General features: G+C 44.6%; 1 protein-coding gene across 2 annotated transcripts in view; it reads left to right on the plus strand.

The window, feature by feature from the left end:
• The window catches only part of FNDC1 (fibronectin type III domain containing 1), a 182,719-nt gene that overhangs the window by 115,562 nt on the left and 51,939 nt on the right, over nt 1–15,218 (plus strand). For both annotated transcript variants that reach the window (XR_008891454.1, XM_056567188.1), the window contains exon 4: nt 2,665–2,782. Coding sequence is in view for 1 of the 2 variants with exons in the window: in XM_056567188.1 (XP_056423163.1) it covers nt 2,665–2,782 (118 nt within the window). In the remaining variant the exon portion in view is untranslated. The remainder of the gene's footprint in view (nt 1–2,664; nt 2,783–15,218) is intronic.

Genomic DNA, 15,218 nt, shown 5'->3' on the forward strand with positions numbered 1-15,218 from the left:
TGACGGGCGATACAGGGGCCAGAGCATCGTGACATCACCGATCCGCCCCCTCATGATGTGACGGCCTGCCCACTTAATACAAGTCTATGGGAAGGGGCGTAACGGCCGCCAAGCCCCCTCCCATAGACTTGTATTAAGGGGCGGGCTGTGATGTCACAAGGGGTGGAGCCATGACATCACAATGTTCCGGCCCCTGTATAGCCCAATATTATGCACAGAGCGAGTTTGCTCTGTACAGTAATGACAGCGGGGTGCTGCAGCCGAGATCACGGGGATCCCCAGCAACGGGACCCCCATGAACAGACAGCTTATCCCTTATCCTTTGGATAGGGGATAAGATGTCTAGGGGCGGAGTACCCCTTTAAGAATGTGCTTGTTTTCTATAGTGGCTCAGGCTTTGTGATGAATCTGTTGCCATCTTAGACTGTCTAGTCTCAATTTAGACCAGCTATTAGTAGGCTTAAACTGTGCCATGATTTTGTGCAACAATGTTGGCAGATGGTGCCACACCCCTTTACTAGGCCACCCCTTCACCAAGGACAAGCCCCTTTTTTAGGCATGTCTGAAAGTGCCTAAAATTTGTCTATAACTCATGGTAAATGTGGCCCAAGTGACGTTTACCATTTATAACATTTTTGTAGGAAAGATATTTTCCACAACCTGCACAAGAAATCTGTTGCATTTGTAATAGTAAAAATTGATCATTACTGTATGTTATGAGCTATTATAACTACCTGACATTAATAATAAGTAGCATTTAATCATTCTAGTAATGTCAATAAACCTCATGTGTGAGGCTGAAAGTCAGCAATTCATAATTTGTAGAAAATGCCATTGCTATAAGACCAATGATGACCAGATAGTTTTTTGTAAACTGTGTCTTCTGCTCAACTACTTTTCCTTGTGGTTTTATGTTGTGTTAAGATGTTGGGCTTTATGTCAGCTGCTTCGTATGATTAGTTGCTTAATACTCCTACTCTGGTTATGTTTTAGTAGCTGTAATTCTGTTGCTGGGAGCCATTAAATACATGTTCTAGTGATTAAATTCAGTTGTATGGTTTTCTTGATGATCCTCATTCTCTGCAGGGGATTAATGTCTTCCCTACAAGCTATACCATCTTCAACATTCTTCAAGATCAATCCTTATTTATAACCTTCGTAGAGAAAAACCAAAAGCAATTGACTAAAACACTTATGCAAATAATGATTAATTATTCTGTAAACAATGACCCTGATTTACTAAGAGTGGGGTTTTCTTTGTGGGTTTTAATTCCCTACAATTTTTTCCACAGCATTTACTAAGACTTCTCTACATTTTGCTTTTTTTTTTACACATGTTCTGATCTGTGGGGTTTTTCATCAGCTCAAATCCACTACATTTTCTGTGGAAACCTTAGTAAATATGTTGGGTTTTTGTGAAAATGTCAGGGAGATGCCCCCTTTCTGGCAGCCAAGCCCCCTTTTCCCAATGGCCACGCCCCTTTTCCAGGTTTTCTCAGTAACATGGAGAGTTTGTTGTTTTTTTTCCAATTCTGGGGCAAATTCTGGTGCACGACCTGACAAAACATGTCGGGTTTACAATAGTAAATCAGGGCCATTGTGTCTTATTCTTCATTTTTAAAATTACTGCTTGTTGAATGGAACCAGGTACACAGTGCATTACATGAGAGAGTTCTGATAAACGAAATGAGTTAAATATTCGTATCACTAGGACATGATCAGGACAGATTTCTAGTCTCTATAGATGGTAACATCAAATTAATAAAAGCAAATTTTAGTAGAATTTAAGGAACTCAATTACAAAGTATATAAGAAGGTAAGATAAGTAACTCATGAGTACAGTGATTAAGATTAATTACCGTACATAAAACTGGACATTTTATTTCAGTTGATTAATTAGTCAAGGCTTTAAGGCTAGGTTTTCACACAGATTTTCTTCTGCCTTTTCTTTTTTTTTTTTTTTTTGGAAAACTACCACTGCAGTTTTTGAGCCAAAGTCAGAAGTGTATTGAAATGGAATGGGAAATATAAAAGAAGGACTTATACATCTCCTTTCTATTAAATTTATTTCTGACTTTGGTTAAAAAAATGCAGCGTCAGTTTTCCAAAAAACGCCAGAAATAAACCTGTGTGGCAACCTGGCCTAATAAATACTTCTCTACCAGCAGCATGCCAACATCACTGTGTAGCAATAAATATCTCTCCGCCAATGATAAACCATCATCACAGTGCAGCAATAAATAGTTCTCCACCAGTAACAAACCAATACCACAGTGCTTCAGTATCGTCCCCATTCCCAACACTCTACCCAACGGGCACTTTTCACCCCTTTCTACTCTCTCCCACTTATAGCAGCACTGACCCCTTCTTCTAATGCCTGATAACCTCTCCGCATCCTCACCTGTCCTCTCTCCAATACCACTTGTCCCATTCCCAACCCCAAACCTGTTGTAAATCCATGCAGAGGAGTGAGAAACCTTCTGCAGAGGTAATTCTTACCATTTGCATATGTGGACTAAACAGGGTTATTACCCTAGGAATGTATTACACTTCCCAGCTGATGCTGGAGATGAAGAAATCCAATTTAACAAACGGGTACAGTTTAGAAGTGTATTGTTGGCTATAAGCTTGAGTAGATCATTTATATGTAATGTATTATTGCAGAGGATGATTATCTTATTGAGCCTAAGGAAGTAAGCGTCAGAGTGTTGTCCTCTCAATCTGTACTTGTCACATGGATGGATCCAATGTCTGAAAAGTCCCCAAAGGTTCAGTCAGACAGGTAAGTTACTAAATCTAAAACACATACCACATTTGGCAGCATTTTTTTACATCTGTTTAAAAAAGCCAAAAGCCCATCATTTATAGTGTGACAATTCACTTTCTACTATGATGTATGTAGGTATGACTGCAGTGCATTGTAATTGCCTATTAAGATAGGAACTAATGCAATTCAAGTTTTCCCTCATCATTAATGAAAATGTGAAAACAGAATTTTAGAAAGGGAAAATAAAATTTTAGCATGGACATTCGCAGAGATGAGTAAACTTTTCAAAAGTTTGGTTTTGCCCGTTTGCTGAAGTTCTCGCTCTAACGGAACAAATTTTGTCCAAACCTGTACTCCACCAATAGCCCAAAAACATGTGTATAACATTATCTAAGAGCCCTTAAAGCCCTGTATAACACTGGTAGGTCACCTAGAAGTGTAAGTCACCTAGAAGTGTATCTGCGTACTTCTGAGTAGTTTTTAAAGGGGCACTTCACCCCTAGGCAGAGGCTGGCCCAGCAGCTGGACCCCCGCGATCTCTGGGTTGGCTCTGTGGCGTTCATGAATACGAAAGCCTGAGGCTGTTCGTGATGTCACTCCATGCCCCCCCCCTCATTCATGTCTATGGGAGGGGGCATGACGGCTAGTACACAGCCATCATGCCCCCTCCTATAGACATGAATTAAGAGGGCATAGCGTGACATCACAAACACGGAAGCCCCAGTACTCATGAACATCACAGCACCAGCCCAGAGATCACAGGGGGTCCCAGCGGCCAGACATGTTATCCCCTATCTCCTTTGTCTAGGGGTGAAGTACCCCTTTAAGGCAAAGTTAATTACAAAGATATGGCAGACAGATGGTACCTGGTGGTAACCTTTTCTCTACTAGTTCAAACAATTGGTAGTGGTCTAAACCCTCAGATCCTACCGAACGAAACTATTGACATGTCTCTAGGTCAAAAGTTTTTTTTAAGTAACAAGTACACTTTAACTTTCAATTAAAACAGATTTTGCACTGACAGAACAGATGCAAAATGCCTTTCCCAAAATACTATATATATGTGTTGTGCTGCTGAAGGTATGTGCCAAGTCTTTTATAGTGGCTTTGACATCACCCCTATGCTGCCTCCTGATTGAACGGGCATTTTGGGATTCCCCTATTGCCATGTGGCTGATGTTATTTTAGCAGGTTCTGCCGAACCAATCCACCCCTTTTTTGTGTTCTGGCCACACCAAAAACTTGGTTTGGGTTCTACAGGTTTGGTTCTAAACATGTGCATGGGTTCTCTTGAGAATTAGCTTATTTTGCTTACTTTATTTAGGACCATTTTCAAGTCATGACCATCCTTCATGAGATGCTGCGTTGTTAACATTAAAAATGGATTTTTTCACATTTTGTTTGTATATTTGATTTAAAGGGAATCTGACAGCAGTCTTGACAACACTATCCTTAATATACAGATTAATGGCAAAGGTGATGCTTATCTAAATGCAGTTTACCACATACAAATCTGTGCAGCTGTTCTGTTGTAATCGTTAGGAAAGTAAAAATGCAAATTAACCTTTCTGCGTAATGCAGACATTTTTTATGCCGTACTAGTAATGCTTTTCCCGCCAGCTCTGGCTGAAAACTCTGCCCCATTTGGCAGAAAATCTGCCTGCTTGACGGACTAAACAGGCAAAAGGGTGGATTTATTGGCGTAGTACTGCATAAAGAGCACCTCCATTGCTCAGAAAGGCTGATTTGCATATTTTCTATTTTCTTTAACAGTTCAATAAACAAGATTTTAGTTGGTTAGGACAAAAACCATAGCAAGTATCACTGTCCTCTCTCGTGGATGAGCCTTTGAAACTCAAGAGCACTATGTAATGGAAGGATTAATTCTTACTTCTTGATGATTACTGACCACATCAGCAGTAGAGGGAGCTGAGCCTGACAAACCAGGCTTAGCTCAGAACTTTGGGAAAAGAGCGGCTTCCTGTACATTATAACTTACTGTTGTCAACTGGCTACTGCTACTACCACCAGTCCATCTGTAACGGGTCACGGCAGGTGGTGGAGTCTAAGGTGCCGCTGGTTTTCACCAGAGCCCGCCGCAAAGCAGGATGGTCTTGCTGCGGCAGGCAGCACCCAGGTCACTACCCCTGGCACGACGTGTCCACACAGGTAGCTGGCAGGTGGCGTGGCACAGAAGGAGACTGGCAGGACGTGGCAAGATGGCAGTAGGTCAGGGCAGGTAACACAGGTGCAGGGTAGGTAAGGTAGAAAGGAACAAGTACACAGTAACTGAGACACAGGACTATCACAATGGCAATAGACAACCAAAGATCTGGCAGAGAACCAAGGGAGGAGCTGATATTAAGGACCAGGGTGCAGGTGTAGAAACTTGACTAAATGAGCACTGGCCCCTTAAGAGTGAGAACTCAGGTGCGCGTGCACCCTAGGTGACGGGGGCACCACACAGGGGCTGCGAGGACAGGGAGGCGAGTGACGGGCTGGGATTCACATGCGAGCGCATCCCGCGATGCGAATCCCAGCCCCGCCGGCAGTGGGGACATGACAAGAGAGCGCTCACGGCCAGCGTGTCTGGTCAGAGCGCAGATGTTACACCACCAATGCCTACTGTACACTGGCTGCTACTACTACTACCACCAGTCTACCAATGCCTACTGTACACTGGCTACTACTACTAGCACCAGTCCACCAATGCCTACTGTATACTGGGTACTACTACTACCATCAGTTTATCAATGCCTTCTGTCTGCTTGCTACTACAATTACCACCAGTAGAGATGTGCAAATTTTTTTTAAAAATTAGATTTGGCCGATTTCCCAAATTTTCCGAAAAAATTTGGTTCAATTTATTTGCAGCGAATCTGTATTAAAAACTATTTCTGGCCTAGAGAGCCTCAATAGGGATGTAGAACACTTTGCCTTGCTGTAACACACATAGGTTAGTGAAATAATACTGTTATTCAGAATGACATGCAGATTAGAGGCGACGCTATTAGAATCACTGTGGCAGAGCAGCACAATGACAGAGCCTGGAGGTGGCATCAGATAAGGAGACCATATAGTGGCTAAATGACACAGCCTGGAGTTGGCGGCAGCAAGAACAGACCATATAGTGGATGAATGACACAGCCTGGAGTTGGTGGTAGCATGAGGAAACCATATAGTGGCTGACTGACACAGCCTGGAGGTGGCAGCAGCATGAGGAGAACATATGGTGGAGGTATGAGACAGCCTGGAGGTGACATCAGAAGCATCAAGAGTCCTGAAAGTGACCCGTTGACATAGTGGGGCGGTGGGTGGCAATACCAGTACCCGGTGACGAAGATGGGTGAAAAAAGGAATACTTGGCATTAGATTTGTGGCATCAGGCGGGTGGCAGGATCAGAATAGTAGCTGAGGCAGGTAGGCAGAAGAAAACGGTCTTTTTTGTAAAAGTGTTGGTGTGCACAAGTAACTATTGAGGATATGCATTATGTAAAACTTAACTTTTAATAATATTCTTAGGATAATATATATGTACCCCAAATTTTTTTTAAATCACACAATAGAAAAGGTGTGCAAAAAACACCATGTGCCACCTACACCCACCACCAAGTATTGATGTGATGCAAAGAGCTCTAAAAGGTGAAAGGCCCTACTCTAGCATTATTAATTCCCTTCTTGGTAAGTGTTACTCACCCTAAAAAGGGCAGCCCCATACAGGAACCTCTCTCTATTTCCACCTGCAAACACTGCCATTTCCCAGGGTTTTTAGGTGGAAATAGGGAGAGGTTCCTGTGTGGGGTCGCTCTTTTTAAGACGAGTAACACTTTCCTCAAAAAGGTGGAAGGGAACAACGTATTGTCCATTGCAGCAAGTGGGGGTAAAAAATTCCCCTTGTAAGGCCCTACTCTCGCCCTATTAATTCCCTTCTTGACAAGTATTACTTGCCCTAAAAATGGCGGATCCACACAGGAAACTCTCCCTATTTCCATCTAAAAATCCTGTAAAATTACAGTGTTTGTATGTGGAAATAGGGAGACGTTCCTGTGTAGGGCAGCCCTTTTTAGGGCGAGTAACACTTGCCAAGAAGGGAATTGATAATGTGAGAGTAGGGCCTTACACGGGAAGTTTTTACCCCCACCTGTTACAATGGACCAAACGTTGTTCCCTTCCACCTTTTAGAGGTCTTTGCATCACATCAATACTTGGTGGTGTAGGTGGCACACGTGTTTTTTGCACACCTATGCACACATATATTTTATCCTAAGAAAAGTTACGTTTTAGCTAATGCATATCCTCAATACTTACTTGTGGTCTGATTACGAGGAATGTCTGTAACTGGGGAGCAGCACCTTAAATATATTTTGCACAATCCATATTTGTGAAGTGTTGGTGTGACACCATGGTCAATCTACTCTGATGCATCATGCATTGGTGGGTGGAAATCTTGGCTGATCCATGCCTGATGCATCTTCAAAAGGTCAGTCTCTCCACATTTATCATGGACAGATAAGTTCTCCTTGGCGTTACTATGGCCCCCACCGCACTAAACACCCGCTCTGATGGCACACTACTGGCCAGGCAGGACAGATTTTCAGGGCAAACTCTGCTAGTTGCAGCCACAAATCAAGTTTGGCTGCCCAGAAGTCCAGCAGATCTTCAAGGTATGTTGGCATGGTCATGTCAAGGTATGCCACCACCTGCTGGTTTAGGTCCTGCTCCAGGTCTACCTGCTGCTGATGAGTTTCTTCACTATGTGGGTCAAGAAAACTACTCATCAGCGACTGTAGACTCAGGCTGCTGCTAATGGAGCTAGTACTGCTCCTGCCACCCCACCCCTCCCCAGCAGCTATGGCAGTGGAAGGTGAGCGCAGAGGGCCCCCCGATTCAGACCTGCAAGAGGATGGACAATGGCACATATAGGCATCGGCAAACTGACTACGTAGGATGTCTCTGTAGTAGGTCAGTTTGTCCTCCCTCTCAGTGGGTGTAAAAAAGGTCCCCATTTTGTGCCAGTAGTGAGGGTCCAATAAGGTGGAGAGCCTTTCCACTGCCAAATGGTGACAATTCGTCTGTCACTACAAAAGCAAGTGAGCATGCATTGTGCCATTTGTGCAAGTGACTCGGAGGGACTCCCTGCCTCCATCTCCACTGCATGCTGCCATGATGTGTCTGGGTCCTTTTTCTCACCTTCCTCATAACCCTCTAGCTCCTCTAGCTGCTCCTGCTCCTCCTTTGCTGTCAGATGACTATAAAAACTGCCCATCTCGTGAAACTTAAACTGTGCTCCACTGTGCACCTCCCCCTCCTCCTCCTCCAGTTCAGCCCCTACAGGGCTCATGTGGCCGTGAGATGTAGGCACCACGTCTCCAGTGCCCTGATCAGCCATCGTTTCCAACACGTGTTGTAGTAAATGAAGCAGTGGAATGACGTCGTTCATCCCATAATCCTGGCGACTGATAATGTGGCTTCCTCCAAGGGCCTGAGTAAACGGCAGGCGTCACGTATGAGCGGTCACTGGTTGACATTGAAGTTACACAGGGGAGTCCCCCTATCTGCTTGGATCATCAAGAAATCGGTGATGGCTTTTCTCTGTTCATATAGTCAGTTCAACATATGGAGGGTGGAATTCCAACGTGTGGAAATGTCGCAAATGAAGTGCATGAAGTGCATGCAAAGTTTCCTTTCCATTGTTAGGATGTCTTGCTGATGGGGAGAACACTTCAGGAACCGCTTGACAACCAGATTGAACACGTGTGCCATGCAGGGTGCATGTCTCAGGCTTCCTTGTCGCAGCGCAGGCAAGATGTTCTTCCCGTTGTCGGTCACCAGGGTTCCCATTTCTAGTTTTCATGGAGTAAGCCATGATTTGATTTCTTGATAAATGACTTTTAGCAGTTCCTCCCCTGTGTGACTCCGTTCGCCAAGGCAAACCATGTGAATAACAGTGTCACACCACCGTGCCCTGCACACATGGTATGCTGGAGGGGCACTGGAGGATGAGGAGGCGGAGTTGCACACTGTCACAGGCTGTCACTGTTGCTGTTGTGGCTGTGCAGGAACCACATTTACCCAGTGGGCCGTGAAGGACATGTATTGTCCCTGACCGTAGTTACAGCTCCATACGTCGGCGCTGCCGTGCACATTGATACACACCGACAGGCTCATGGACTGGCCCACCTTCTGTCCCACAAAATTGTGCTGTGCTGGTACTGTCTTCTTTGCAATGAGATAACGGCTTGGGACTTTCCACCTCAGCTTAGCACAATCCATCAGTTCTCTGAAAGGTGCAGAGTCCACCACTTGAAAAGGGAGGGACTGCAGCACCAGCAACTTGGACAGGAGCACATTTAGCTTCTGTGCCGTTGGATGAGTGGGCGCATACTGTTGTCTCTTGGACATGACTTCGCCGATGGATTGCTGACGGAATGACTGACTCGAAGTAGGAGGAGCATCTGGAGCGACAGAAGATGGGTATAATACACAGCTCACTTCGGCTGAGGTGGTGGAGCCTTGGCTGGCTGAAACAGGGAACGGCATGCCACTGGGTGAAGCAGCAGGCTGGACCACCACATCAGAGCCACGGTTCTTCCAGGCTGCTTTATGGTGACGCTGCATATGTTGACGCAGCGCCGTGGTGCCAACATTGGGACCCTGGCCACACTTCACGCACCCACATGCGAATCCCAGCCTGTCACTCACTACGCTCCGCTGCCGCCTCCTCCTTTGTGTCTAAGCTCCGGCTAGGAGATGGGGATGCGCACATGCTGGAGCTCTGAAATCTAAAGGCCAGTGTGCCCATAATTAGTTGTTGCACCTGACACTACATTATAAAGTCCCTGCACCTCCCACACTTCCCTGCTGGATCTTCAATGTCCCTAGCCTGAGATTAAGCATTACATATTGCCTGTTTGCCTTAACCGTGTATCCAGACCTTCCAGCTATGTTATTTGACTTCGCACCTTTGCCGCCTGCCTTGACCATCTGCTATGTTTGACTATGCTACTGCCTTATCCTGCGGTACCTCGCCTTGCCCAGCTACCTGTGTGGTCGAGCCGTGTCGGGGGTAGCGACCTGGGTGTTGCCTGCCGCAGCAAGCCCTTCCCACCTTGTGGTTGGCTAAGGTGAAGAACAGCGGCAACTTAGACTCCGCTACCCGATACGGTCCGAGTCATCGCCCACACAGGTTAGAGGATATTCATCCAGCTCCATAACCGCAAGATCCGACCATGGATCCCACTGGGATTCCTCTGCCAGATAATCCGGATCTCGCTTCTATCGTGGCACTCCAGTCACAGCAGTTGGCCCAGCAGGCACAGCAGTTTAGCCAGTTATCCGCCATGATGCAGCAGTTGCTTACTGCTCAGCAGCAACCGCCACAACCTCCTCCTGTTTCAGGGCTGCCTCCCGCTGCTGCAGTCTCCTCCGGAACAAAACTACGCTTTTCTCTTCCTGAGAAATATGAGGGGGATCCCAAGTCCTGTTGTGGTTTCATGACTCAGTGCTCCATGCACATTGAACTCATGGCGGAACAGTTCCCTATGGAACGAGCAAAGGTGGCCTTTGTCATCAGTCTCTTAACTGGAAGGGCTTTGGCCTGGGTAACTCTGCTTTGGGATTGAAGGGATGCTCTCACAACCAATCTCCAGTCTTTCCTGATGGAATTTCAGGATGTCTTTGAGGAACCAGCCCTAGTCTCCTCCGCTGAGACAGCATTGTTGAGTTGGGCAAGTATGTGGGCAAGTATGCCATTCAGTTTGGTACCCTGGCATGAGAGTTATCATGGAACAATGAAGCTCTTTGCGCTACCTTCAACAGAGGCCTATCCAGTCATATCAAAGATGACCTTGCTGCCCGGGAAATGCCATCTAACTTGAATGAACTGATACACTTGGCATCCCGGATTGATATTAATTTCTCATAGCGACATGAGAAACTTTGCCAAGAAAGCGAATCTGCATGACCTCGGTGCTTTCCTCGTCTGGCACCTGTCTTCCAGCAATCACTGCAATCTTCTACGTGTCCTCCCGCAGTGGAAGCTAAGCAGGTGCATCGGTATCATCTTCCTGTATCTCGCCTGTTAAAGCTCTAATACATTTCTACAGTCAATGAAGAAAGACTGGACTGTACTGTGCTGCACCGCACTAAACGGTTGACTATGCAGGTCGGTGCCTTGCATAAGGAGAACTTGACTTTTTATGTACTCCCCATTGAACTTCTCCTCTCCTGCTTGGCCTACCATGGTTGCAACTCCATGCCCCGCAGTTGCATTGGAAAATTGGAGAAGTTCTTTGTTGGGGACCGCATTGCAACAACCACTGTATTCAAATAGGTTTTGCTAAGTTGGAATCATCTTCTTGTCCTCTGCCTGTTTTGCCTTCGTTACTTTAGGACTTTGCTGATGTCTTCAGTGAAAAACAAGCTGAAGTCCTACCACCACATCATCCCTATGACTGTCCTATTGGTTTACTGCCCAGCTCCACACCTCCCCGGGGCAGAATCTACCCTTTGTCAGTCCCTGAAATTCAGCTATGTCTAATTACATCCAGGAGAATTGTCAGAAGGGATTTATCAGGAAGTCCTCTTCCCCTGCTGGAGCCGGGTTCCTCTTTGTGGAAAAGAAAGACAACCTTGCATTGACTATCGAGGCTTGAATATAATTACAATAAAGAACCACTACCCACTTCCTTTAATCTCTGAATTATTTGATTGTCTGTGGGGTGCCAGGATCTTCTCTAAACTAGACCTTCATGGGGCCTATAATTTGATTCATATATACGAGAAGGGGATGAGTGGAAGACTGCGTTTAATACTCGTGATGGACATTTCGAGTATCTGGTGATGCCATTTGGACTCTGTAATGCTCCAGCAGTCTTTTAGGAATTTGTCAATGAAATTTTTTGTGACCTCCTATACTCCTGTGTTGTTGTCTATTTGGATGACATTCTCATCTACTTGCTCAATCTCCACACTCATCGTTCTCACCTCCGCCAAGTTTTACAGCCCCTCCAGGACAATCATCTCTATGGAAGACTTGAAAAGTGTACTTTTGAAAAGAGCAGCCTTCCGTTTCTGGGGTATATTGCTAGCAGTTAAGGTCTACAAATGGATCCTAACAAGTTGTCCGCTGTACTGGATTGGCCTCAACCTTCCGGCTTGAAAGTGATTCAGTGCTTCCTTGGCTTTGCCAATTATTATCGGCAAATTTATTCCACACTACTACCCCTTGGTTGCCCCCATAGTCTCTCTTAAAAACTGCTTTTCCGAAGGTCTGGACTCCTGAGGCCGAAAAAGCGTTCAAACAGTTAAAAATCCTCCTTCGCTTCTGCTCCTGTTTTGTCAAGACCAGATCCAGGCAAGCCATTTATTTTGGAAGTGGATGCTTCTTCAGTTAGTGCAGGTGCAGTTTTGACACAAAAATGATCCAAAGGAAGAACTGCAACCTGCGGTTTCTTCTCTAAGACTTTCTCTCCGGCGGCCGCAAGATGGTTGCCAATTATATAGGGCTGTGACATCACAGGGGTGGCTGGCTGCTGATAGGTTGCATGCTGCATGTGATTCAGGGTCATCCAGTCCTCACACGTGGATCCACTATTTTAGATGCCCGGCCCCTGGAGTTTAATGAAGCGATACGATATGTCAGATTTGATTTGCTGATCCCTAACCACCAGTCCACCACCCTTACTGCTGCTACTACCAGCCAGGCCTACACATATACAACCCATGATCCAAACAAAGAGATATTTATTTGGCTTTTCATACAAAATGCTATTAAACCAATCCTGCTGCAACTTCTAAAATTGTGAATTTTTGGAATGCCTGGAAATATCTGATATGTCTTCCATTACCTTTGTGTGCATTTTAACATTGACAGACATTTGTTAAAACATTGGGATACTTTATGCACCTTTATTTTAATGTCAAAAAGCATACTAAATCAGCTAGTACAGTGTGTTTTACAAACAAGCTGTTAGTTACAATGGGTTACCACATGTTTCCATAACCTTGACATTAACGTAGCCTTAAAACTATTTTAAACTATTAGAATACATCAATAGGCAAGAGAAATTTTGGGCAATGTTATACATGTGTTTTGAGGGTTATTGCATTGCTGGTTTGTGTAGAACTTTGCTGTGAACCGAACTTTATTAAAAAGTTCTGCAAGCCCAGCTAACCAAACTTTTGAAAACCTCGCTCAACACTACTCATCAGTGAGTCTAAACCAGATAATCCTGTCTAAAGTGAACATTTGATTGTAAAATGAACAATATAATATTTTAAATTTTTTTTACTTTCTGACTATTCCAGTTTTTGCATCATCCACTAGAACACACACAATAGTCTGGCATTTCCTGTTTTCTAAAGCACACTGTCCCCTGTCTAACCCCTTAAAGGCAACCAATCATCAAATTTTACCCTACATAACAATAGGGTAAAATCTTTATCTTCACCATCTTTATCAGGAGGTCAGTAGGCAGGCGGCAGAGGAGCAAAGTTAGGTCACAGAGCAAAGGATCAGATACATGGCAAGGCAACTCTCAGGTATGCTTTCTCTCAGGCACAAGGCAACAAAGATCCAGCAGGGAAGTGTGGGAGGAGGAAGAATTTATCATGAGCCATAGGTGTACTACACTAATGGGCGCACTGGCCCTTTAAATCTTAAAGCTCCGGCGCGCACGCCCTAGGGGACGGGGACATGCGTGCCGGAGCAGAGAGGCAGAGGCAGGGGTAGGAGAAGCACCTGGTGAGTGACGGACTGGGATTCGCATGCGGGCGCGTCCCGCGATGTGAATCCCAGCCTCGCCGCCAGCAGCAGGTAACGGGACCATGCGCTCACAGCCAGCGTGTGCGGCTGGAGCACATAAGGTAACAGTTATGTAGGGTATGATTGGTTCCATTTAATGACCTATGATGTACATTTTTTCACAGCCATCTTTCTTGTGACACATTGTGACAAAAATGTATGTCATGCAGTTATTAAGCAAGCTGAGCTCGCTTTATAGACGGTAAGTAGTGGCTGCTACTGCCAGTTGGCATTCACCACCAATAACCAACAGCAATAATCATGCTGATATCATTTAACTCATTAAATGCTGTGATTAATAGTGACTGTGGCATTTAAGAAGTGCAGGAGCAGCATCTGCTGGGAGTCCAAACGGCACCTCTGCAGCATATTAGCGGCATGCTGACTGCCTTCAGAAGACCACTGTATGAGTAAATAAATGTTTTTAAAAATATAGTGGAAGCTCTCACCCGAGCATTCTTCAAATCCCAATGAAATCTTTACTCCAAGAATGTGCAGCAACAAAAGGAAAGTATATTCCAATGCAGGGAATAAACTTTCCTTTTGTTGCTGCACATTCTCGGAATAAAGATTTCGTTGGGATTCAAAGAATGCTCGGGTGAGTTACTTCAGCTTCTACTATCACATCGTACTGATCTTTATGGGCTGCACCCCCAAGTTAATACCTGTGTGGCGGATGATATATTGGAGGTTAGCTATAGTGAAGCAGTGCCTGATTGCTTTTCATTATCTCCATATTTATTTGTTTTTAAGAATATGGTTTACATATTCCTTTTCCCCAAATGCCCAGTGGAATGCTAATGGCCTTTGAATCTCCACACACCAAAAAAGGTTGCCCATCATCATGGGAGATAACACCTGTCTGCAGATGGGTCCTCTTCTGACTTGGTATTAAATTCCAATCAGTTTGTGAGACCCTGTAAGTGGAACTAAAAGCTGATGTTTAGGGAATGCTACCTGTGAAGGTTGTGTGATGATCAATGCATGGTAGTCTGCAGTATAAAAATTTATTAAAAAAGTGGTCAAAAATACCCTTCTAAACATCAGTGGTAACAATAAAAACTACAGACCACAGAGCAAAACATGAGCCCTCACTTAGCCCCATAGACAGGGAAAAAAAGTTATAGAGGTTAGAATAGAGCATATTTATTTTATAAGGAGAAGTTTTACTTTTTTTAAAGTAGTAAAATAAAACAAAATATATATTTATTGAGCATTGTTGATATCGTAATCTTTTTGACCCACAGAATAAAGATGAAATGCCATTTTAACTGCAAGGTTCCCTGTGTTAGAGTAGGATCACACGGAACAGATTTGCAGTGCATTTTACGCTGTAGATCCGCCAATGACGGACCCTACAGTGTGCCTCCATCTGTGCCTGCCTGCTTGTTGCCACAATCCGCTGTGCCGCTGTGAGCTGCAATGTGTGCATGTACACAATGCGTGCGGCCACTCGCAGAACACTACATGTCTGCTTTATAGCTACAACCCCTCCTCCAATAACCTGAATAATGAAACAAGGTCATTATAATAACAGCATAAAAAAAAAGATCCAAATAAAATGACAATTTCAAATTTCAGGTCAATTTATACATATGTTATAAAAGTTCACATAGTCTAAACCTTTAGTAGCACAAATATTTCTCT

The sequence above is a fragment of the Hyla sarda genome, chromosome 3, assembly GCF_029499605.1.
Source record: "Hyla sarda isolate aHylSar1 chromosome 3, aHylSar1.hap1, whole genome shotgun sequence".
NCBI lineage: Eukaryota > Metazoa > Chordata > Amphibia > Anura > Hylidae > Hyla > Hyla sarda.